At 38.1% G+C, this 27,098-nt stretch overlaps 1 protein-coding gene across 4 annotated transcripts in view; it reads right to left on the bottom strand.

Moving 5' to 3' along the window:
• The window catches only part of RAD50 (RAD50 double strand break repair protein), an 86,441-nt gene that overhangs the window by 16,238 nt on the left and 43,105 nt on the right, over positions 1–27,098 (bottom strand). For all 4 annotated transcript variants that reach the window (XR_007150379.1, XM_047850149.1, XM_047850155.1 and 1 more), the window contains 8 exons: positions 21,389–21,578; positions 20,845–20,971; positions 20,267–20,460; positions 18,329–18,439; positions 16,822–16,914; positions 16,627–16,740; positions 11,178–11,305; positions 9,669–9,893 (listed from right to left, as the gene is read on the bottom strand). Coding sequence is in view for 3 of the 4 variants with exons in the window: in XM_047850149.1 (XP_047706105.1) it covers positions 9,669–9,893; positions 11,178–11,305; positions 16,627–16,740; positions 16,822–16,914; positions 18,329–18,439; positions 20,267–20,460; positions 20,845–20,971; positions 21,389–21,578 (1,182 nt within the window). In the remaining variant the exon portion in view is untranslated. The remainder of the gene's footprint in view (positions 1–9,668; positions 9,894–11,177; positions 11,306–16,626; positions 16,741–16,821; positions 16,915–18,328; positions 18,440–20,266; positions 20,461–20,844; positions 20,972–21,388; positions 21,579–27,098) is intronic.

The raw sequence follows: 27,098 nt of genomic DNA, 5'->3' as shown, positions 1-27,098 counted from the left end.
CACTTTTAAGTGATACATTCCAAAAATCATTTAATTTTAATTGATATCTTCTTTTAAAGGGGTAAGGGATAATATATTCTAAATGATGTAGTTTTCCCCCTTCTCATCTAGTAGAAGTGTCTCTGACCACTGACAATGCTTATAATCAGTGATGTTTTTAGATGATTACTAATAACAGATGGTAATCGGCTTTTCTTGAAAATGCACTGCTAATTTCCTGTGTTACCTTAAATAGACAGTCGAATGCAACAATACACGGATTGCATGCTTCATTCTAAGAGGTGAAACAATGAGGGAAATTTTGGACCTTTCTAGGTGAGAAGGCAAATTTAAGGCTCACAGTATAAACTTTAAGAAGGCCACTGTTTGCAAGCACAAGCCCACAGAGCCTCAATTTGGGGGAAATCTGTACCAGTTTTCTTCTCATTTAGAAGAATCCATCTGATTACCAGATAACAGAACTCAGTAAACAGCCTGGCTTTGTTCCTTAGGCAAGCCTAAATTGCTGGAAAGCACCTCTGCACCTCCCCGCCCCCACAAGCTCCTCCTGACTGGCCCCATCAAGCCCCCTCACACTGTTCTGTGTGATGGCTGTGGCACTGAGGCACTTTTCTCTACTAAAGTGCCCTTTGTTCATTATTCAAGGCCAAGGTCAAATACAGACTGTGGAGCACCTACCATGGTCTCCACTACTGGACCATTAGCAGTTTGCAGGAGGCATAGGGTATGTTATTCCCATCTTCCCCAGAGCTCGACAAGAAAATACTAACAGGGATTTTTGAATAAACATGTGCCTTAATTTAGGGAATTCCTCTTCTTCCTGCTGCCAATGCCTCTTAGGGTATGCAGGGATTGCTTGATGGGTCCTAGGTCTAGTTTTCTATTCAGTTAACATATATGAAACCCTAAGTCTGGAAGTCAGTGTAGTAAGACAGAGTTACCTTGCGGTAGAATACATGCAAGTAAAATTTAAAAGACCAGCCTACCTAATTTGGCCCCTCAGTCCCCTCTACCTATCACCCCACTTTCCGGCTCCCCTTCAAAGAACGTTTTGTAAGAATTATCTATACTCACTGTCTCTACTTCTTTTTTTTTTTTTTTTTTTTTTTTTTTTTTAAATTTTTTTTTTTTCAACGTTTATTTATTTTTGGGACAGAGAGAGACAGAGCATGAACGGGGGAGGGGCAGAGAGAGAGGGAGTCACAGAATCGGAAACAGGCTCCAGGCTCTGAGCCATCAACCCAGAGCCCGACTCGGGGCTCGAACTCACGGACCGCGAGATCGTGACCTGGCTGAAGTCGGACGCTTAACCGACTGCGCCACCCAGGCGCCCCTCACTGTCTCTACTTCTTAACCTCACTCTCTCTTCATCCAACTTCAAAGCTTCAGTTCAAACCATGCCACTAAGATTGCTCCTCAAAATCATTAACACCTCCATTTGTCAAAATGAGGGGTCACCTGTGAGTGCTCATCTCATCTGATCTCTCAATAACACTAGATTTTTGAAATACTTTCTTTACTTGGTTTTTAAGATACCATGCCTTTTATTTTTTATTTTATTTTAGAAAGAGCGAACACGAGTAGGGGAAAGGGGCAGAAAAAGAGGGAGAGAGAGAATTTTAAGCACGCTCCATGCCCAGCGCAGATCCTGAAGCAGGGCTCGATCTTAGGACCTTGGGATCATGACCTGAGCTGAAATCAAGAGTTGGATGCTCAACCGAGTCACCGAGGATACCGTATCTATAAAAATTTTTCTACTTCATGAGCTACTTCATTTGATTTGTAAACATTAAGAGTCATGGGACCCTTCCCTTCTCTATCTATAGTTCTCTCATGTAATCTGGGTGGCTTTAGATACTACATATACGCTGATGATTCCCAAATTTATACCTTACTCCTAAAGTCTAGACTCTATACATCCAACTCCTTGATGTGCCTATAGGAACCTCATTCTCAGTTAAGTATCTGACTCTTGATTTTGGCTCAGGTCATGATCTCATTTGTGGAATCAGGTCCCTCCGGCTCTAGGCTGACAGTGTGGAGCCTGCGTGGGATTCTCCCTTTCCTTTTTCTCTGCCCCTCCCCCGCCTGCTCTTTCTTTTAAAATAAATGAATAAACTTAAAAAAAAAAAGTGTCTAAAAAGCCTCTCGATTTTCCTTTCCAAATCCTGCCCATTTCAAGGAATCGCAGTTTATTCCACCTTTTGCTTAAGTAAAATTATGTAGGAGCAATCTCTGATTTTTTTCTTTCCTTTTCCTCCCTTGCATTCAATTCAGAAGCAAGGCAGTCAACTCCATTTCCAAAACAAATCTTGAGTCCATCTGCTTCTCTCCATTTTCACTCCTACCTCCCTAGTCTAGTCCACCACCATCTCTTGGATTAATAGAACAGTCTCCTCACTAGTCTCATTTCTATTCTTGTCCCCCTACAATACATTCTGCAAATAGCAGCCAGTACAATTTCTTCAAACTATGGATCAGATTATATTACTTCCCTACTTCAAACCCACCAGGGACTACCTATCATACAGAGAATAAATGCAAGGGCACCACACAGTCTGGGAACCATCTATCTCTGACCTCATTCCCCTGCTCACTATATTCTAGCTATGCTTGCCTTCTTCCTAGTCCTTGAACTCCTCCTGTTCAAACTAGTCTTGGGGTCTATACATCAGATATTCTCTCCACCTGGAAGGCTTGCATCTCAGCTTTTTGCCTATGTTGTTCCCTGTCATGAGTCAGGCCCCAGCTTAAATGCCACATTCTGTTGCCTTAGAAAGACCTCAAGTAGCCCCTGAATTACACCTATCACTGAAGTTAATTTTGGGTAATCTTGGACTCTCTTCTCAATCTTGATAAATACTTGATCTTTACAGGTAGATTAAGGCTAACAGTATTCAATTAACATTAAACGTCCCTTCTGTTTAGCTCCCACCCTTGAAAAATTTGGTCTCAAAGAATGTTTAAATAGGAAGAGAAACCTACATGTTCTTCAAGTTCTACAGTACTAGTAAAGAATAGACAGTATAAGAATTTATACAGGGGCATCTGGGTGGCTTAGCTGGGTGAGTGTCTGACTCTTGATTTTGGGTCAGTTCATGGTCTCACAGTTGTGGGACTAAACCCCGCATATGTTTGGGATTCTTTCTCTCCTCTCCACCCTTTCCCCCCTAGTGCATGTACTCGTGCTCGCTCTCTCTCTTCCCTCAAAATAAACTTTAATACCTTAAAATCATTAAAAAAAAAAATTTATATTAAAGAATGGAAGATGACAAAGAAAGCTGCCTTAAATGGCCTCTTAGTTTTCCTTATAACTCTGACTCTATACTATTATAACTGAGTTAAAAAAATTTTCCATTTTATAGATAAGAAAACTGAACCCCAGGACACTTAAATAATTTGCTAAATGTCAAGCATCAGAATATGAATTAAAGTAGTCTCCATAGAAAATACTTTTAACCATCTATTACAAATTTTTGATGCTTTAAAAAGGAAGAATTTGCCAACTTTTACAAAAACATTTTCCACTTTGTAAGATTTTTATTTTTTCAAGACAACCTATTTAAGTTACCCTACTCTATAAAAGACGTTTTTAATCATAAAAATCTCTTAGGATTCTTGTCTCTTGAAATAAACTTGCCTTACTAGGAGTAGGTCTCCTATTTCTTAGTGCTCAGAAAATGTTTGACAAGTTTACTGGGCATCTGCAGCATCTGTTGCTTAAGAACTAAAAAAGTAAAAAGCTTCCTAAAGGCATAAATATAGGAGGTAGCTGAAAAGACTAAAAAGAATCTGAAAGGCAAAAGGGGGAGGGGGGAGAAGACAATGTGTGTACATACAGTCTGCTGGGCAAGGATTTTTAATGTCTTGCTAGAGTTCTTGTTTCAAAACCTAGCATTTTGGAGTGCCAGGGTGGCTCAGTTAAGTGTTTGATTTTGGCTCAGGTCATGACCTCACAGTTTGGGAGTTTGAACCCCATATCAGGATCTCTGCTGTCAGCACAGAGTCTGCTTTGGATCCTATCTCTCACTCTCTCTGCCCCTCCTCCGCTGACACTCTCCCAAATAAAAAATAACCATTAAAAACAAAAACAAAAATGAATAAACTGGAAAAAAAAATCTTAAATTTCAACACTTTAAATTACTGGGTCTAAAAACTAGGGGAGTTTCTGGGGCACCTGGGTGGTTCAGTGGGTTAAGTGTCCAACTTTGGCTCAGGTCATGTGATGATCCCAAGGGTCTGTGAGTTTGAGCCCCATGTGGGGCTCTGTGCTGACAGCTCAGAGCCTGGAGCCTGCTTTGGATTCTGTGTCTCCCCTCTCTCTGCTCCTCCCCCACTTGTTCTCTCTCTCCCTCTCTCTCTCAAAAATAAATTTAAAAACTTAAAAAAATAATAAAATAAAACTAGGGGAGTTTTCAAGATTCACAAAGGTTAAAAAACAAAGAGTTCCCGCTTGGTGCATGCATACATTTCCATGAGCCTTTCTGGACCCAGGAAGCTGTGTAATGTTAACCTATCACTCACAATGAAAGAGAACAAAAGATGTATCCCTAGAATAACCAATAACCCCACTAAAAGTTTTTGGAACTCTAACTTCATTCAACAAAAGTCTTAGTAGTATTCATTTCTAAAAAATGAATTAAAAAAAATGACCAACAGAATTGGCTGATTCCCAGTTTTCACAGTAAAAGGATCTAACTTGTCTTAAAATATTATGAGCTTCCCCAAACTTGTATCATCCCAGGTTATGGCTAGGTGATTCTGGGGCCACCTTTATTTTCATCATTAACTAAAATATCCTCATACTAAAAGCAAGGTCCTCCTGCCTTCCTGAGTCCTGTGATCTGAATGTCACTGCTGAGGCCGGTCTGCTGACTATGTACTTTCTGACCAGAAGAAAACTTAGAAGAGATCCTTCTGTATAGTTCTCTTACCACTGAGGAAGATATTTTCCTTTTCAGAAAACAACAAAATCTGAGGTAACTGATACTTCTGCTACAAATGCCTAGAAACAAGATCAAATTTTTAACAATAAGTAGTTTATATTCATAGTTGAGTTCATAAGAAATAAAGGGAAATCCCTATGTGATGGAGACAAAGAAGAAAATGAAAACCAGAATAATCATCTGATACTGCAGCTAAACTTTATTATTATTTTCATAACCTTAGGATTGGGTACTATCAACCAGAAGATGAGACACGGGCCCAAGTGAGGCACAAAGTTAGAAGTGATTCCCAACTTAAAGGCTGAGACTCTCTTTTTCTTTTTGAGAGAGAGAGGCAGAGGAAAATGGAGAGAGAATCGCAAGCAGGCTCCACCCTCAGTGTGGAGCCCAATGCGGGGCTCGATCCCACTACCATGAGATCATGACCTGAGTCAAAATCAAGAGTCATAGCAGGATGGGTTTAAGGTTCAGTATTTTACTACCAGTGTAGTTCAATAACTCCCAAATTGAGAAATTAACATAAAAACTTGACCCAGGTTAGTGTTATCTCTGGAACTCCTAGCAGATCAAAACCAAAACTGACTCTATGTCTATGTTAATAGGGAGCACAAATAGCAGCTAAAGAATTTGTGACCTGGAAAATATTTATTAGGAAGCGGGCCAGTTTATTACCAGTATATATAAATCTCTGTAGGTAAGGATGAGAAAGTCTATTTCTGTCTAAAGGGGGGAATAGAGAGAAATGAAGAAAGGATAGTATTTGAGGAGATAATACATGAGAACTTTCCAAAAGTGATGAAAGCTATCAATCCTCAGATCTATACAGTACTTGAACAGATGAAAGAAAAATGCAGAATGATGGAGACAAATAAAAACCTTAAGAGAACAAAACTAGAGAACAAAGGCATATTACCTCCAAAGGAATAATTAGACTGATTTCTCAACAGCAACCATAGAGGCCAGGATAAAATGGAATATTTTCAAAGTGGCAGGAAAACAAAAAAACACACCTCTCAATCTAGAACTCTCTGCCCAGCTAATGTATCAGGATTGAGAGCAAAGACTTTTAGTGGCTGAAAGAGAATTCACTACCAACAATCCTACACTGAAAAAATCAGTAAGGGTGGTACTTCGGGGGGGGAAGGGAAATGGAACCTAAAAAAGCAGAGCAGAATTTTTTAAAAACTGGTAAACATGAGGGTTTATCCAAATAAGCACTGAGCGGGGCACCTGGGTGGCTCAGTCAGTTAAGTGTCTGACTTTGGCTCAGGTCATGATCTCACAGTTTGTGACTTCAAGCCCTGCAATGGGTTATGTGCTGACAGCTCAGACCCTGACCCTGCTTCGGATTCTGTGTCGCCTCTCTCTCAGCCTTTCCCGGCTCATGCTCTGTCTCTCAAAAATAAAACAAAAAAATTTCAAAGAAACACTAAGTATGAACCACCACCACAGCAGTAATTATCACTACTTTGAAAGGATAGAGAAACACTAAGAAAAGAAAATACAACAAAACACTGACAACAAAAACACTGCAGAGAAGATCATCCATATTCAGGAAGAAGATAAAGCAATTCACATTAAAGCCATGGTTTTTAAACTTTGATGTGCATAAGAACTACCTAGAAGTTTTGTTAAAATACCACCTGCTTGGGGTGCCTGGGTGGCTCAGTCGGTTGAGTGTCCGACTTCGGCTCAGGTCATGATCTCACACTCCGTGAGTTCAAGCCCTGTGTTGGCTCTGTGCTGACAGCTCAGAGCCTGGAGCCTACTTCAGATTCTGTGTCTCCCCCTCTCTCTGCCCCTCCCCTGCTCATGCTCTGTCTCTGTCTCAAAAGTAAAAATAAAAACATAGAAAAAAAAATTTTTTTTAAATACCACCTGCTTAGCCTTGTCCCCCCAACACATCCAATCCAACAGGTCTAGAGCTCTGGAGCTGGGGGATGAGAATTTGCACTTCTAAGGAGTTCCAAGGTGAGGCTGATAATGCTGCTTCAGGACCTCTTCGAAAATCAACAGCACTTAATTTTAAGTCAAATACACATATTAAAAATTTACAGGTAAATACCCAAATAAGTAAGGGAGACTGTATCATTTACAACCCAGAGAAGGGAAAAATGAATAAACAAAAATAAATCAATCCCACCAAAGGCAGGTAAGTTGGGGGGGGGGGGTGGAGAACTAAATACAACTCTGTAAGTTATCATCCAAAATGAATTAAAATGACAATGAAAAAAACCACAAAGATGGTCAGGCTGAATAAAAAACAAAATTCTGCTATTTGTTGAATAGTAGTAATTAAGTCGGTCTCAGTAATGGCAAAAAGACAAAGTAACCAGCGACACAGAACAGAAAACCCAGGACAGACTCACGCACGTAGGGAATTCTGATATATAACAGAGATGACACTTCAAATCATTGAGAAAAGGATTGACTATTGAATAAACAGAGCCAAAATGGCTGGTTATCAAGGGAAAAATGAAACTAGATTCCAACCTCTCACTTAGATAAAATTCAACTTAGAATTAAATACTTAAATGTAAATAGCAAAAACTAAAACTTTTAGAAGAAAATATAGTAGTAGGGTAGGATTTCTTAAGACACCAAAAGAACTAATTAGAAAAGATTTGTGGGGCACCTGGGTGCCTCAGTCGGTTAAGCATTCGACTTCAGCTCAGGTCATGATCTCACAGTTTGTGGGTTCGAGTCCTGCATCGGGCTCTGTGCTGACAGTTTGGAGCCTGGAGCCTGCTTCTAATTATGTGTCTCCCACTCTCTCTGCTCCTCCCTTGCTTGTGCTCTGTTTTCCTCTCTCTCTCTCTCTCTCTCAAAAATAAATAAACATTTTAAAAAATTAAAAAAAAAAAAAAGATTTGTGGGGTGGCTGGGTGGCTCAGTCTGTTGACCATCCAACTTTGGCTCAGGTCATGATCTCACAGTTTGTAAGTTCATGTCCCTTGGTGGGCTCTCCACTTTCATTAAACAGCCCACTTTGGGTCCTCTGTCTCCCTCTCTCTGCTCCTTCCCTGTTCGCGCTCTCACATGCTCTCTCCCAAAAATAAACATTAAAAATAAATAAATAAAATTTAAAAAAAGATTTGTGAATTCAACTAACTCAAAATCAAACCTGTTCATTAAAAGACACTGTAAGAAGGTGTAAAGATAAACATAAAAAGTTTGAGAAGATATTTATAATACATATAACTAAAAAAAATTGAAATGCAGAAGAGATAAAGAACATATGCAGATCACTACCACTCTCATTAAGACATTAAAAATAGGTGAAAGACACAAGCATTTCAAACAGGAAAAAAAAGATTAAACGTGGAAAGATGCTACAGAGAACAAACTGAGGGCTGGTGGAGGGGAGGTAGGTGGGTGGGGTTAAATGGATGATGGGCACAAAACTTTTTTGGATGAGCACTGGGTGTCATATATAAGAAATGAATCAATGGGTTCTACTCCTGAAGCCAAGATACACTGTATGTTGTTAACTAACTTGAATAGAAAGAAAGAAAGAAAGAAAGAGGGGCGCCTGGGTGGCTCAGTCGGTTGAGCGTCCGACTTCGGCTCAGGTCACGATCTCACGGTTCGTGAGTTCGAGCCCCGCGTCAGGCTCTGGGCTGATGGCTCAGAGCCTGGAGCCTGCTTCCGATTCTGTGTCTCCCTCTCTCTCTGCCCCTACCCCATTCATGCTCTATCTCTGTCTCAAAAATAAATAAACATTAAAAAAAATTAAAAAAAAAAAAAAAAGAAAGAAAGAAAGAGAAAAGGAAGAGAAGGAACAAAAGGAAGGAAGAGAAGGAAGAGAAGGAAGGAAGATATAGATCATCAGAAATCAGGGGACTGCATATGAAGACCAAAATGATTTACCATTGTAAACCCATCAGATTCACTAAAACTAATAAACTGACAAAATCAGTGTCAGACGATGCATCAGAGAAAACCTTTACATTTTGCTAGCAGTGCAGTTTAAAGTCCTTGGAAGACAAATTTAACATTATTTTGTAAAATTTAGTGCCAAAAATTTTACTCCTACGTATGCCCGAGACAACCTCATACTTTTGCTCTAGAAGACATCACAAGAATGTTCCTAGCAGCAAAGGTTCTATCAGTAAAGACCTAAAAATAGCACAATATGTCCATCTCTAGGAAAATGGATACAGCATGGTGTATTTCCATGACACAATTTTGTACATCAGTGAAAATGAATGAACTATAGCTATAAACAACCTGAGTATATAAAAACCAGATAAAAAAGGCAAATCCTTGAAGAGGACACAGAATATGGTATTTTTTTTAAAAGCTCAAAAAAAAAACACCCCAAAGTACATATGATAAAATTTATTATTATTATTATTATTATTATTATTATTATTATTATTATTTTGAAGCAGAGAAAGCAAAAATCTATGTCAGTGGTTCTGGGGAGCGAAGAGGACAGAAGGTTGAGATGAGGAGCTACTAAGTGGATCCCACCTAGTAGTAATGCAAGAGTTCTTGGAATGGGTGTGGAGGGTGGTATCAGGAGTAGTCTTTAAGATTTTAATGCTTTAAAACTTAACTTTGTAACTTAAGCATGCATGTGTATGCGTACACACACACACACACTTATTTCCATTCTTTGTTATGTATCAACTATATATAATAAGTAAAAAAAAGGGAAAATATGACTAAAACATGCTGATACTGCCGTGGAAACCAAATCCCCAGTCCAATACTTACTGGTCAAGGGTCTTATAATAAATGTCCAGATCCTTGTTCACAAGCTCTGTTGTTCTCATGACAATCATCATTTCCCTGTACTTTTCCTCCGCATCCCGAAATTGAGGTTCTCGAAGTTCTCTCTTAAAATGTATAATTTCTTCCTCATAACCTTTCTGTCGCCCTATTGCCAAACTGTGATTTCTTTTTATATTATCTATTTTTTCTTCCAATTTCTGATGTTCACTACAGAAGGTAAAAATGACAATTAAGGACAATTTTCAGCTTTTAGCAGCCTGAAATGGAAAAGCTGGATCTTTTTAGATATATAATAAGTCTCCTTAAGGCTTTAGTACTAAAGAAAATTTTCTTCCTTCCCAAATCTCTGAAGCATCCAGGTTTCTAAACAGCTGATTTCTGTGTGCCGAATAAGGAACCCTGAACACTGAACAAATTCCTTACTTTAAGCACTAACCTAAAAAAAAGTACTGTCAGTGATTAAATTACAAATTCACAAAATTCTGATTGTGAACCAAGAATGCACAATTATCAACACTGAGAAGTTACTAAGAAGGGTCATCATTTTGTTCACAGTACATCAGAGACAAAATACAATTTCATCTCAAACTATTAGTTTCTGTGGTATTAATAAAAGTTTGTAATCTACAAAATCTCACTTACCCAAATAGAAGCATAATTATAACCCCAAAAGGTAAAATACACAAACTTTTTTGATAAGTTGGGAGGTAATACAGATTTGAATATGTGTTTTAAAAACCTTACTCATTTAACAGTTATGTATTAAGCACCTCTTATTAAGCACTGTTCTCCAGTTTATGGACATTCTTACAGAACTGGCCTGATTATGTTTTGTTGATATTTCTGTTGCACGCTAGTTGAAGACAGATTGGAAAAAGATCAGACCTACTTAGTAGTCTGAATGAATATAGACATCACTGTTATGTACCAGGCACAGAAGAAATTATAAAAATACCTGGCTTTTCTTCAGTAGCAAAGAATAAATTGTTTCGATTTTAAGTATCTTCTAAAAGCTTCACTCTTTCAACTTCAACACTGGGAGTGCTAACAATGCAATGTTAAAGAGCTGAGGCTTGGGAGCTAGGATATCTGGGTCACATTCCAGCCCTTCATCATAATTTCCTGTCGATTTTTTTTTTCTGGGTCTCAATGTCCTAATGCTTTAAAAATGAGACTGAAGATGAAGAGCTCTTCCAGTTATAAAGTTTGACTTTTTCAATATATGAAAGAGATTTTTAAATAGCTAACTGGGGAGATCTGGGGACTTCGCATTTTTAATCCTGCCCATCACTCCAGTATGACTACAAATTCTTTATCACTTCTTTGGTAATTCAATTCGTAAAGCCCTGACATATAGTTGCATAAAAAAATCCATTCATCTCCCTGTAAGCCTCAAGGTACACTTATGCTAAAATTCTTTTGTAAAAAATATACTGAATATTGTTTACATTTCAATAAAAAGACCTTTAAAGGCTCCTTTTAAAAACATACTTTTTCATTTGTAAGACCTGCATTTGACCCATTTCCTTCAAATGCTGTTTTCTTTCTTCTTCAACTTCTTTTAGTTCCTCATTTCTTTTTCTTAAAGTAAGGTTATCTTGTAGCCATCTTTCTTGTATCTAAATAATATTAAATTGGTTAACAAAAACAATCAAGTTACCAACGTGAGACTCAATATACAGCTGTTGACAGGTGGTACTAATTCTGCCTTTACTTGGGATCATGTTAAACTCAACAGAGGGGGAATAAGCCAGTGCGAAGGGATCTTGAGGCCTGGAAAAATCTGTCTGGCTCATAAATACACAAAACAGATATTTAAAAGATGAAATAAAAGAATATAACTAGATGTTTTAGTATTTTATACTTAATGCCTCATTGGATCATCTTGCATGGGAACCCCACAAGAGAGACTACTGATGTAAAAGATCACAAGAGAGAAATATACTATCAGTCTCCCCCACTTTTTTTCCCCTATTTGTATCTGTCCCCTAACATGTGCCAAGGTTGTAAGAAGCGTTAGATATGTCAGATAGACCTTTACTTTCAAGCCGACAAATGACAGTCACAAGACAGTCAGAAATTTCACAAAAATAGTATATATCTACATAGTGATGACACTTTCCCTGGCCATTGAACTGAATTGAAAAATTTAAAAGTTGGCTGTTCTGAGTACTTCTGTCCTTAAAAAAGAAACCCAGTCACTTAGCAGCAGCAGCAACACCAACATAATTATTTCAGTAATTACCCTGGTGATTGTGGACTAGGCTGTCAAGAGCCAAAACAATAGCTTATAAGGTGACTCTTTGGAATGTAGACAAAAAAATCTTGCAGAAACAGGTTTGGCTCATAAAAGCCTGAATATAGGAAACGCATCCCAAGTTCACAGTCTGGACTTTTCAAAGAGGAAGCTAGGACCCTCTTGCAGTAATCCTTGCAAATGAAATAAACTCAGTGGTGTGGGAAGTGGGAGGGAGGGGCAGACTTGTGGCAGTTATCTTCTTGCCAACAGTAATGGCACAGGAATTACTAAGGAATAAGGATCTGGGAGGTGGGTAAGAAAAAGGGAAGCCCAGTACTTCTGTCACATGCTTAAGTCTCCCATCTATGATTCAGTAATTTGAGATAGGTATTTTCTTAAACTGTCATTAAGGCCACCTTCAGTTTTCCTGCAAACAGTAATACAAATATACATATAAATGATACAGTTGTAAATGTCCTTTTGTTGCCAAGGTAACCTAATGTACCACTGCAGCTGCTGTGACTTTCAAAAATTCTCCCATAGTAGACTATGCTTGGACTTTTTAATTATTAGTAACAGAAAGCTAAGCATTTCTTTCTTTCTTTTTTTTTTTTTAGGTCAGCTTCTAGTTGCCTTTAACTGTCATTCTGGAAGACAGTATACAGCACGGTAGTTAAGGAGCAAAAGTTTTGGACTCAGGTACACCTAGGCTCAAATCTCACCATTACAAAGCTTTCACATTTGATGACTTTGGGCAAATTAGTTTAAATTCTGAGCCTCAGTTTACTTATAAGACGGTGGTAATAATACCACCTGTCATACAGAGCTGATATGAAGATTAAATGAGTGAACATATGTAACCAGCACAGTGCCCGGCTCAGTAACTGATAGGGAAAAGCTTTTTGGGTTAAATGTGTCCTTAAGTTTTCCAATTATTGTTTACAAAACAAACTACTGGAGAAAGAGAAAAGAAAGCCAGATGCAGTTATAATACAACAGAACTGTTTTTCTGTTATAGGAGCAATTTCACAATGTACGGTCAAGTTCTCCTTCTATTGCTGCTTTTGTGACCTGGGGCAAGACAGGTCACCTCCAGTTCCTTTCATCTAAAAAAGGAGGGAGGCAGGTTATTAAACTACCAAATTTTTTATTCTGTGGACTAAATTTAGTAGAGCTTAATCATGAAATAATGTTAAGCTCAATTTTAAATATTAACTCCAGTCATCCAGCTCAGATGACAGTTAATGCATGCAGTGGGGTACCTAAAGCAAACCTAAAAATTAGCTGCCTTCTAGGCAACTGTGATAGAATAGCACACTGAATAGATGCAGTTCAATGTCCATCAAGTCTGGTTGGGAAAAAGACCATGTAATTCTAGAGGATAGCTTGGAAGCTCGCAATGCTCTAGCTCAGTGACTGATAGATCAGAACCCCTGGGGAACTTTAACAAAGCATACATGCCTCTGCTCATGCCCCAGAAATTCTGATTTATTGGCCTATAATGGAAACTCAGACATGTATATTTTTAATAACACAGGTGATTTTTTTTTTTTTTTTAGAAAACTGAGATGTAATTCATATACCATACAATTCACCATTTTAAAGTGTGTAACTCAGTGGTTTTAGTATATTCACAAGATTATGCCACAACTACTACTATCTTATTTCAGAACATTTACCACCCCCGAAGGAAATACACTAACACATTAGCAGTCACTTGATTCCCTTCTCTCTCCTTCCCCTAGCCCCTGGCAACCCTAATTTGCTTTCTGTCCCTATGGATATCTGCATTTCATATAGAAAGAATAATACAGTATGTGGTCTTTTGTGATTGGATTCTTTGATCACTTAGCATGTTGTTTTCAAGGTTTATCCATGTTGTAGCATATATCAATATTTTATTCCTTTTCGAGGCTGAATAATTTTCCATGAGTGAGGGTTAATGTTATGTGTCAACCTGACTGGGCCATGGGGTGCTTAGACATATGTTTGGAAATGTTGGTGGAACATTATTCTGAATATGTCTTGAAATTAACATTTGAATTGGGAGACTAAAACAGACTGTCCCCCCTGCCTGCAGCCCCCCCGCCCCCGCAATGTGGGTGAGCCTCATCACATTAACTGACAATGACCTGAAAAGAACAAAAACCTCCAAGTAAGAGGTAACTTCGCTGGCCTGAATGTATAAACTGGAACAGTGGTCTTTTCCCGCCTTTAGGCTTGAACTGAAACCTTGGCTCTCCTAGTTCTCAGGCCTTCAAACTCAGACTGGAACTATACCATTGGCTTCCCTTGGTCTCCATCTTGCCAACTACAGATCTTGGGAGTTCTCAGCCTCTACAATCACGTGAGCCAATTCCTTCTAATAAACTCCTTTATATAAATTTGTATATAGGTATATATCCTATTGGTTCTGTTGCTCTGGAGAACCCTAATACATATGGATATACCACATTTATCCGTTCATCAGTTGATGACCATTTGGGTTATTTCCATATTTTGACTACTGTGAATAACGCTGCTATGAATATTCTTATACAAGTTTTTATGTGAACATGTTTAAAATTTTCTTGGTTGTATCCTGGGAGTGGTAAACCCAAGTGATTCTAATGGGTGCCCCTAGTTCTCTAAACACTCCAACATTTATCTTAGGCTTTAATCACACCACCTTCCAAAGAACACCTCATCAAGGAAAGATAAAAAAAGATGCTGAAACACACTGTGTGGGGGAAAAAAAAAGCAGGGCACCTGAGTGGCTCAGTTGATTAAGCATCTGACTTTGGCTCAGGTCATGATCTCACAGTTCTGGGAGTTCCAGCCCAGCATCAGGCTCTATGCTGACAGCTCAGAGCCTGGAGCCTGCTTCGGATTCTGTGTCTCCCTCTCTCTCTCTGCCTCCTGCCCCCCCCCAAATAAATAAACATTAAAAAAATTTAAAAGCCCCAAGACATTTGCTAAAGACCTATTTTTATTAATCTACACAGTGTCCTCCTTGCCATAAATGCCTATGGGAGACATTTTTCTCTGGTTTGATTACAGGGAACTGGTTTCCTTTCAGCTCTGAGACAATGTAAATCTTAACTTTGTAACTTCCCATCTTCATGTGACTACTAAAATCTTTAACAAGCATATCACATTTCATGGGCTACATTTATATACTTACTACTCTCCTGGTTTTACCTTCTTGTCCATATTTCCATAGAGTCTCATTTTTCCACTAACTTAAAATGTTATTTGGCATTGCTCTATGTATATAACTTACTAAATAATTTCTGGAACAAGGAAGGTTACAAAAGTAAACTAATACAGTCAGATCTACTAAAGTTTAGACCATCAACTTAAGGGTCACAAATGGGTAAATCTTAATGACCTCTACATATATTTATATATGGAGGAACATTAACGATTTATAGACTGTGATTTTAAATAGACCATCCCTATGTAAACTAGTGATTAACTAAACGTTATTATACACACCATCATATATTTATAGTTATTCAGCATTTATTAGATGGCAAAGATTTACTTTTTTTAAAAGATTTTATTAAACAAAAAAAAACTTTATTATTTTTAAGGAATCTCTACAACTAACATGGGCCTTGAACTCACAACCCTGAGATCAAGAACTGCATACCCCACTGACTGAGCCAGTCAGGCACCCCTAGGTGGTAGAGATTTACTTTTCACTAATATTTATATATTTGAAATACCTGGCACTATGGCTAGAAGCCCTGCAGAAAGGTGATAGAGCTAATCTTCAAAAAGATTTTTAACCATCATTTATAACTAGGTGATTAAAGCACTCATATAGCAAATTTTGTTTAAAACAGCAGGAGGAAAGAAATGATAGAGCTTTTAAAGACATTAACTACAATGCTTACATAAGATAAGGAATTATCTTTAACAAGATAATTTCTCAATGTGATTTTAATTACAATGCAGAAATTAATTTCCTTAATAGGGAAAATGAAATAGGAATCAATTGAAAAATGACTTAATATATAGACATTTTGGTTGTAACTTTTAAGATTATTATACCTCCATCCTTGTTTTGTGTGACTTTATCTTGCATTAAGAAAAGAAATAAAAAATAAAGATATATGTAGGATATTCATTGCCACCACTTGCAATAAGAAAAAAGTAATCAATTTACGGTACACACACAAAATGGAGTATTTCATCATCATTACAAAGAATGTGGTGGGTGGATGAGATGACTTGGTATGTAAGACCAAATTGCGTTAAGTGAAAAAAGGTGTAGAATATCAATGGTATGATCCCATATGTAAAAAGTATATATATATATATATACACACACACACACACACGTACACACAGATATTGATCTACCCACCTGTTGATATGAATAAGCAACTTCTATAAGAACAAACAAAAAACTGTTACCAGTAATGACATCCAGGAGTGAGACCGGGAATTGGCAGAGGGGAGGGAGAATTTTAATTTATAAAATTAGTTTAATTTTATGTTTAAAATTTTATATTTAAAATCTTTTATGTTTACACTTTTACTAAATGTGTCTTTTATAAGAAATAAAATTGAAAGGAAGAAAAGACTATGTTCTTACAACTGCTTTTCTCTGTATGTATTTTTATCCAACGGATCTACTGAAAGTAAAAGTAAAAATGAAAACATAAAGACTGGTATAAGTGATATCATAAGCTACTAACAAAAAAGACCTACCTTCTGTGTATCAATATCTTGTCTCATGATTCCCATCTCTTTATTTATATTTTCTTTGTGTTTCTCACATTCACTTAGTTGAGCTATCACTTTATTAAGTTCATTTTCTTTTTGCTACAAAAAAGAAAATTCTTTGAAGAATTTTTACAAAAGAAAAAATTATAAGTAAATAAATAATTTTAAGTTTTAAATTACCTTCTTATAGTCATCTTTCCCATCTTGAATATAATTCTCAATGTCCTTCATATAACCATGAATATTTTTAACTTTCTCTTTGATATCATTCGTCTGTGAAAAAATATTTTAGTATTTATTTAATACTAATGTTTATTTATACCAGAGCATTTAAGAAGATTTATTTCCAAGGAAATAAGGTAACAAAAACTTCATAGATGAACACAGTGAAACACTGGCTTAGAAGCTGGAGCTTTGTGCTCCAGTTTCCATCAATTGCAAATGTTATAATCTGAGATAATTCCCCTGTCTATGGGATTGGATTAAAGAAATCTCTATTCTCAACTTCTATTTTAGATCAAGAAGCAAAATAATTTAATATTAATCCTTACTCTAACAAGAAGTTTTTAAAGTTTATTTATTTTGAAAGAGGGGGGAAGAGAGAGACAAAGAGGCAGAGGGACAGAGAGAATCCCAAGCAGGCTCTGCACTGTCAGCATAGAACCTGTGTGGGACTCAAACCCACGAACCATGATATCATGACATGAGCTGAAACCAAGAGTCAGACACTTAACCAAATGAGCCACCCAGGTGCACCCAGAATTTTTTTAATTTTTAAAAGTTTATTTATTTATTTTGAGAGAGAGAGAGAAAGCGGGCCAGGGGCAGAGAGAGAGGGAGAGGGAAGGAGAGGGAGAGAGGGGGAGAGGGGGAGAGGGGAAGAGGGGGAGAGGGAGAGAGAGAGAGAGAGAGAGAGAGAGACAGACAGACAGACAGACAGACTCCCAAGCAGGCTCTGTGCTGTCAGTGAAGAGCCTGACACAGGGCTTGAACCCACAAACCTCAAGACCATGACCTGAGCCAAAACTAAGAGATGGACGCTTAACTGACTGAGCCACCCAGGCAGCACCCCCCAAGAATTCTTTTTAATTTTTATTTATTTATTTAAAACGTTTTATTTATTTTTGAGACAGAGAGAGAGCATGAATGGGGGAGGGTCAAAGAGAGAGAGGGAGACACAGAATCGGAAACAGGCTCCAGGCTCTGAGCTGTCAGCACAGAGCCCAATGTGGGGCTCGAACTCATGAACCGCGAGATCATGACCTGAGCCAAAGTCGGACGCTTAACCGACTGAGCCACCCAGGCGCCCCTAATGTTTGTTTATTTTTGAGAGAGAGAGAGAGAGAGAGAGAGAGAGAGAGAGAGAGAGAGCACAAGCAGGGGAGGGGCAGAGAAAGAGGGAGATACAGAATCTGAAGTAGACTCCAGGCTCCAGCTGTCACTAAAGACCCTGATGTGGAGCCTAAACCCACAAAGTGCAAGATCATGACCTGACCTGACATCAGACGCTTAATCGAATGAGCCACCAGGCACCACTAATGAGAATTTTTAATGTCAGGATTATGTCACAAATCTCAAAATACTATTTATGTTTTTAATTTCATGTGAAATGCTAGTATCTAACATCATGCTCTGAACATAAGTTTAATATATATATATGATAACAAAAATATAAATGAAATCTTACTTTATCCTGTGCTATTTTGTTGCTTGCATTTTTTTTATTGATTAATTCTTCTTTTTCCTGCTGGAACTTCTCCAATGTTGTTTCTAAAGGGCTTAACTGCTCTTTAGCATCCTAAAAATACAAAATACAGAATTTTATATTATATTCCATTATCTTATTTCAAGTGTCAGACTTTATAGCCCTAATCAAAGTACTTTGTATGTACCAGGCTTTAAAAATTAACTCATTTGCTCCTTCCAAACACTCTATATTAACCCTACCATCCCATATTTCAGATCAGTAAACAGGCATACAAATGATTTGAGGTCACAACAGCCAGTAAATGAAGAATCCAGTATCCAAATTTCGTTTAGCTCCAGAGTCTTCTTAGCCCTTATGCTATATACTACTTCAGCCAATGACTTGATTCCTAATCCAGGCCATGTGCTCCCAGTTATATGGGCATGTGCCTTCAGGCATAAGTTTTTATGAGTTTGTAGGGGCACATGTCAACTCTAAGTGGCCAAAGAAGAGGAATGCTTTTCAGGTCAGGCCTCTCTTTTACAGATGGGAATATGATGATAAAAGATAGTTTTGTCCTTAAGCTTACTTTGCTAAGGCTAAATAGATATTTTATGGTAATAAAAACATACAGGTATAATGATGTTGGTGTGTCCACACCTATTTTGGAAGGAAAGTAACAAACTATTTTACTAATCAGGAGTCTACATTATTCAGCCTTGTAACACCTCTATAGCATAATTACATGATAATCAATGTTCAAAACATGAGCCTCAAGCACTTTAAGATAACTAATGAAATATCTAATGAACCCATAAAAGTAGAGACAATTCTTTAGTATTACTTGAGTGTTAGGTATATGTTTTCGTAACGAGAAGAGGTATGGTGTAGTGTGAAGTCCAATGTCTTAGACACTGAAAACCTATCTGAAAACCCTGCCTCCTACTAGCTGCATGAACTTGGCTAAGACATGGGACATCTTTAAGTCTCAATCTCTTTTGTATAAAAGAGATTATAGCCACATATCTCAAAAGGATTACTAAGACACTGAACTCTTTAATGTCAAAGGGCTTCATAAACAGAAAAAAAAATATACAAATGTAAGGTATTACTATTTAAAAATTTTTTTTTAATGTTTATTTATTTTTGAGAGACAGAGACAGAGTGTGAGCGGCGGAGGGGCAAAGAGAGAGAGAAAGACACAGAATCTGAAGAGGCTCCAGGCTCTGAGCTGTTAGCACAGAGCCCAACGTGGGGTTTGAACTCACAAGCCGTGAAATCACGACCTGAACCAAAGTCGGACGCTTAACTGACTGAGCCACCCAGGCGCCCCAAGGTATTACTATTTTATATCACACTCTAAGCCTCTGATAATTTATAGTAAAAAAATACTTAAGAAACATTTATAACATTTAATGACAGGTTCAGTAATTTATTTAGTGTCCAGTGAATGTTTATAATTATGAAAAAAACTAGGTAAGATTGTTATTTTGATTAATCTAGATAAGGAATGCCAAATGATTTCCATTCCATGTGCCTGCTCACTACACTGGGAAGGACTCTGAGACTACATCTCGAATCAAACAGAAAAAGTGTTATGAGTGGGAGGCAGTGTCTGCCATGGATAGAGTAATCTGCAGGTAAGACAAATGTCCCATACAATCACGTATGTAGTTAGCCAGCCACGCGCTGACCACCTCCAATGACAGGAAATTCACTAATTAACCAGGCAGCCAATTCTTGCTTATTATGGCCAAAATCCTCTCAGACATCTTTACCTATTAGTACAAGTTCCATCACCTAGGAGCCATGCAAAGAATTATACTATTTTCATTTGATCCTCACAATATCCATAGTTTTAGCCACTACAGCAATAAAGAGCACTTCATGTGTTTGAACTAAGGTAAAAAACATATATGTATGTATGAATATTTTTACCTTTATCTCTCTGAATAAGGACTGAACTTCAGTGGATAATTCCACAGTCTGCTCCTCCAGTTGCTGACGACGTTGTAAATTAGTGGATATCTGAAGTTTCTCTGACTTCAGTTCATTTGTTGTACTCTTTAAGTGTTGAATCTGTTCCTGCTGGTCCTGTATAAGCTTACGATTCAATTCAATCTTACTGGAAACTGCATCAAAATACATTCACACCGTGACTAATGTTAAGGATACAGAAAATACTACAAACAGCAACCTTCCTTATATGGATTCTATGGAATTCACACAGCCTGAGTTTCCATGGGTCCCACCCCCTGTAGTAAAAGTGCTACAAAACCCCTCTTTACCAGCCATGGGTAAGGATCACAGGGCAGAAACAGTAGAGCTCCTCTGACACTTATCATTCAAAATCTCCCATCATTTAAAATCTGTTGTGCAAAGCAAGGAAACTTTTCTCTTTTGAGAAAAGAGTGGATATACTGTGGACTGGAAGAACATAACAGATACAAAATTTATGATAAAAAGCATAAGCTGATATCAAGTCTCTATGCGTACATGAAGACAGACTCTATTACCTGTATCTAACTTGTGTTGTTTTTCTTGTTTCTCCTGGTTTACTTGCTGGACAGTTCTACCCAAGTCTAGTCCTTGCAGCTTAGCTGCTTGCTGTGCAATTTTTCTTTCAACATCTTTAAGTTCCATCTTAAGAATAAAACAGTTATTTCCTTTAACAAACTTGCTACGTTATAATTATTCAAAATCTTAAAAAATTAATTGCTATTTTAAAATCTAAATCTGCAACTGATTTCAGATATAATTTTAACAAAGTTTAATAGGATGAAATGAATTTTAATAACTTAAATGACAAAAGCAAACTGACTAAAATGAAAATAAACAGGACTACTTCTTAACTCTCATATTTATGAATAAAACAAAACATCGAAACCCAGGAATGTAAAGTTTAAGCAGTACTCACTCAGACTATCTGCAGTTCAGGACAGGGAACTCTAAATGCAAACTATACGTGAACACGATGTACTGTTTTTTACCACTCTAACATTTCACATTTAAAACACCAGGAAACAAGTTTTATTCTGCCTTAAATTATAATAAACTTACCTGGAATCTTTCCATAATTGTAACATCTGTCAGGCATACTTTAGCACTTTCTTCTTCAGGCATTATTGTGCCCAAGAGTGTTTCCTGTTCTTCTATGTCATTCTTTAAGCGCTGTATGTCTCTGTTGACATTTTGCAGTTTGTTTCTTAATTCTGGTATTTCCTTCTCCTTCAAATCAATTATGCTTTGCCTTAACAGAGAACACACTATTAAAAATAAGCTATCTAATGTTTTTTTAATCATGAAACGGAAGTCCTAAATTTTTGGCAAGAATATCATAGAAGTGACTGTACCTTCTCAGGGCATCTCATCAGTGAGGACATGATATCATTACATCTTATTACTAGAGATGTTAATCTTGTTCACTTAGGTAACATGGTATCAGCCAGATTTATCTGCTATAATGTTACTATTTTTCTCTTTGTAATTAATAACTTATATTAGGAGAAGTATGTTGGGACTATGTCATTATCTCATTTCTTCTCAAACTTAAGAAAAGTTTTTTTTTAAATGCTTGTTTATCTTTGAGAGAGAGATTGTGAGCAGGGAAGGGGCAGAGAGAGAGAGGGGACAGAGGATCCAAAGCAGGCTCTGCCCTGACAGTAGAGAGCCTGATGCAGGGCTTGCATGAACTCATGAACCATGAGATCATGACCTGAGCTGAAGTTGGATGCTCAACTGACTGAGCCACCCAGGTGCCCCTCAAATTTCTGCCCACTCATTTTAGTATCCGATGGCAGATCTTACTCACAAAATTTACAATATTCCCCCCTACTTCTCCACAGGAGATATATTCCAAGATCCCTAGTGGATGCCTCAAACCCACTTATATACAAACTGAACCTTATATATACTGTTTTTTCCTATATAGACAAGTCTATGATAGAGTTTATAAATTAGGCACAGTCAGGGGTGCCTGGGTGGCTCAGTTGGTTAAGTGTCCAACCACCTTAACCTTAGTCAGTTTGGCTCAGGTGATGATCTCACAGTTTGGGAGTTTGGAGCCCCGTGTCAGGCTCTGTGCTGACAGCTCAGAGCCTGGCACCTGCCTCAGATTCTGTGTCTCTCTCAAAGATAAATAAACACTATAAAAAACCCCTTTTTTAAAAAAATAAATTAGGCACAGAGATTAACACTATTAATAAAACAATTATAACAATATACTATGATAAAAGTTATATGAATGTAGTCTCTCTCAACATCTTTTTTTTTTTAATTTTTTTTTCAACGTTTATTTATTTTTGGGACAGAGAGAGACAGAGTATGAACGGGGGAGGGGCAGAGAGACAGGGAGACACAGAATCGGAAACAGGCTCCAGGCTCTGAGCCATCAGCCCAGAGCCTGACGTGGGGCTCGAACTCACGGACCGCGAGATCGTGACCTGGCTGAAGTCGGACGCTTAACCGACTGCGCCACCCAGGCGCCCCTCAACATATCTTATTGTACTGTACCCTTCCTCCTCTTGTGGTGATGTTAGATGATGAAGTGCCTACATGATGAGATGAAGTGAGGAGAATGATGTAGGCCTTGTGACTTCAAGTGAGGCTACTGTTAATATATGTCAGGAGGATCATCTGCTTCTGGACCATAGTTGAGCTCAGGTAATGGAAACAGCAGAGTGAAACTGCACATAAGGGTGACTACTGTATTACTGTGACTTTGCCAAACAGAGATTTTCTATAAATTAACTGACCATACTGATCAAAAGTATCAAGATGGTGAAAAACAAAGAATGAAGAGATGCTGAAGACTGCAGGAGCCTAAGGAGAAATAAAAACAATGCAACGTCGGATCCTGGGTTGGATCCTGAAACAAAAACAACATTAATGGAAAGTGCTGAAATTCGAACATGGTTTGTAGTTAACAGCATCACACAAATGTTAATTTCTTGGTTTTGATAAGTAGTTTATGGTTACATAAATTGTGAACATGAGGAAAAGCTGGGTGAAGGGTAGAGGTGAATTTTCTGTACTATTTTTTGTAATTTTTCTTTAAGTCTACAATTATTTCAAAATAAAACGTTTAAAAAAAAAAGAGGGAAAAAAGGAAGGAGACCACTCAGCCAAATGCCACATGGGATTATGGTACAAAAGCTGTTAGCCAGTTCATCGCACCTGCTGTAGCTAATGGACTACCACTCTGGTGGCAGGAAGGCTGGCTCCACATCTAACTTTGTTGAACCTCTGAAACAAAATTTGTATTTAACCCTAAAAAAAAAAAAAAAAATCAATTTTATTTCTGAAAAATTCCAAATTCTTAATTAAAAGTGAGTACAATAAATTAAATTGATTTCTAGTGGAGTCTTACAGTAAACTAAAGGAAAAACCCGAAACTCAAGAGTTAGCTCTGGCACACTGCTATGAGTTAACAATTTTTAAAAGTTTACACTACGACCAAGAAATGCCAACCTGAACTGATCTGTGGCAACAGAAGACCTATAGTTTGTTATGCCACTGAGATGAAAAAATTTCCTGAGTAATTATGAAGGTATGCAGATTCAGAGTAATTCCATGTTCACATTACTTCCTGAATCTTGTGGTCATAGACCAGGAGTTGGTCTTAAAGTATGTTCCTAGTACCTAGACAGTGACATGGCTACGATACCCCAAAGACAGTCAAGCATTCATTTGACTGGGGACATCTTTGTGGAAAACTACAGGTATCCATTCAATTGTAACCCTATTTTTACATTTTCACATGCACACAAAAAACCTCTAATCGATGTGGTCCAGATTTTGATGCCTTCTTTTCTGATGATTACCTAAGATGCTAAAATAAGTATCATAAGAATAAAGACGTTTCCCAAAAGAATGGGGTATTGAGATTAGGACTGTGTTCTTTTGTGTAAAATTTTCAGAAACTCAGTTCTATTTTTGTGACAGCATTCCTTTTCCAAGGGGCTTTTAAGTAAAAGAAACCAATACAGATATGGTTGGGTGAAAACATCTTTCAAAGCAATGGGGAAAAATAATGAGTTTTTACTGAGCTGTCATAATAAATAAACCTGACTCAGTACTAAGCAAAATGATAAACACGTACATATTCATCTGAGATTTCATTCACGATGATGGTCTTAATATATTAAGTATTGATGAGTTTTGGCCTTTAAATAAAAATATTTCCCTTGGGGCACCTGGGTGGCTCAGTTGGTTAAGCATCCAACTTCAGCTCAGGTCATGATCTCATGGTTCGTGAGTTTGAGTCCTGCGTCAGGCTCTCTGCTGACAGCTCAGAGCCTGGAGCCTGCTTTGGAACCGTGTCTCCCTCTCTCTCTCTTAAAAATAAATAAATATAGGGGCGCCTGGGTGGCTCAGTCGGTTAAGCGGCCGGCTTCGGCTCAGGTCATGATCTCGCGGTCCGTGAGTTCTAGCCCCGCGTCGGGCTCTGTGCTGACAGCTCAGAGCCTGGAGCCTGTTTCAGATTCTGTGTCTCCCTCTCTCTGACCCTCCCCAGTTCATGCTCTGTCTCTCCCTGTCTCAAAAATAAATAAACGTTAAAAAAATTTAAAAATAAATAAATAAATAAATAAATAAATAAATATTAACAAGAACAAAAAAAATTTCCCTCAAAGAGGATAAGCAAAATCTGGTTCCTCACTACCTCTCTGAGCTCATCGTCAATCATTTTCCCTTTGGCCTCAGGGATTTTGGACTGCCTGGAATGCTCTTCTGCTGGACAAATATTGTCCCTTATTTCTCTAGCTAGCTCCCTTATTTCTCTCATGTCTACACTCAGTTGTCACCTTCAACAGCAATTCCCCTCTCACCACCACTCAGGTCTGTACTTCCTTACTCTGCTATATATTTTTCTCCAAGGCACTGATTTACCTCTCAGACTACATATTTATTTTTCTAGCTTCAGGATATCTTACTTTGTGTGTAGTGACCAGAGTGACATATAGTGGCCCCTCCAGATACTAGGGTACTATATGGATTAGTCAGCCACGAGTACTTTGACATTCCTCCTAATGAGAGGTGGAGTCTGTGTCCTCTCATTGAATCTTGGCAGGCTCTGTGACTACTGTTGACCAAATAGTCAACAGCGGAAGTAACACTGTGCCAGGTTTTGGGCCCAGGCCTTCAGATACTAGCAGTTTCTATTGCCTGTATCTTGTACTACTCGCTCTTAGGATCCTTCATTTGGTAATCCAACCACTCTGCTGCCAAAAGCCCAAAACACATGTGTGGGCCATGCAAGGGCATTGTGTTTGACAGCCCCAGCTGAGCTCCCAGCTAATAGTCAGTGTCACTGAAAGTCATCTGAGTGAGCCATCTTGAACACTGAGCCCAGTAGAGACTTGAGATGACTACAGCCAACATCTGACTGCAACTGCATGAAAAACCCTAAGTGAGGAACTACCCACCTAAGCCCAGTCATGCCACAGAAAATCCTAATAAATGGTTGTTGTGAGGCACTAAGTTTTGAGGAGGTTGTCACGAACAGTAAATAACTGAACAGATACTACAGCTCTCATTCATTAGGCAAATAGTTACTAGTATTACAACACAGAAGGAATTAAGGAAGTAAAGCAATGAATAAAGTATGTACCCTACTCTGAGAAGGGGAGTTCTGATGGCAAGGGTCCTAAAATATAATACAATGTTGATTTCTGCTACTTATATCAATATGACACAGAACTAAGCTCACATTTCCTCTAAGTGCACTTTCTACCAACTTGACATTTTACCTTTTACTTAATCTTTTTCCTTTCAAGATACTGCCTTATTCCTTTCCCTCCTTTTCATTCTCAAACTACTGCTTTTGTCTCCTTATCACATTCTCTCTATAGCCTCCAATAATCTAGTTTTCACCCTGAAGACTATATTAGTTATCTATTGTTACATAACAAAACATTCCAAAACTCAGCAGCCCAAAACAACAGCACTTATTTTAAGATCAGAAACAGCCATCCGGGTACTTTTGGCTCAGGATGTCTCACTGAAATGGCAGTCAAGCTGCTGGCCAGGGCTATAGTCATCTCAAAGCTTGACTGCTGGAGAATCAATTTCCAAGTGGTACTCACTCGTGTGGTTGTTTGAAGGCCTCAGGTCCTTGTCAAGTGGGGCCCTCCACAGGGCTGCTCATATGGCAGGTGGCTTCACCCATTTCCAAAAGAAAAGGCGAGCAGGCAGCTAGTAGTGTCTTATATAACTGAATCCTGGAAGGGACACACTACCACTTCTGTCATATTTTATTGGTTACACAGACCAGTCCTAGAACGTGGGAGAAGACTATACGAGAGCATGAATACCAGCAGGTAGGGATCACTGGGGATCATCTTGGAGGCTGGCTACCACAAAGCCTATCTGCTTAGACTTTTCTGACTTTTTCTCCTGAAATTTCTCTTTGGTTTTCCAGGACAACATACCCTCCTGGCTTTTCTGCTTCAAGAGTAGTTCTCACTCTTTTTTTTTTTTTTTTTTTTTTTAATGATTTTAAGTTTATTTATTTTGAGAGAGAGAGTGTGCAAGTGGGGAAGAATCAGAGAGAGGGAGAGAGAGAGAATCCCAAGCAGGATCCGCACCACCAGCACAGAGCCCGATGCAGGGCTTGAACTCACTAACTGTGAGATCATGACCTGAGCCGAAGTTGGATACTTAACCAAGCCATCCAGGTACCCCACATTTTTTTTTTTTTAGTATGTATTTATTTATTTTGAGAGAAAGAGAGAAAGCATGTGAGTTAGTGGGGGAGAGAGGCAGAGAGAAG

Source organism: Prionailurus viverrinus, chromosome A1 (assembly GCF_022837055.1).
Source record: "Prionailurus viverrinus isolate Anna chromosome A1, UM_Priviv_1.0, whole genome shotgun sequence".
NCBI classification, from domain to species: domain Eukaryota; kingdom Metazoa; phylum Chordata; class Mammalia; order Carnivora; family Felidae; genus Prionailurus; species Prionailurus viverrinus.
Note: the sequence above shows the minus strand (reverse complement) of the source record. Positions and strands in the feature narration are given on the sequence as shown.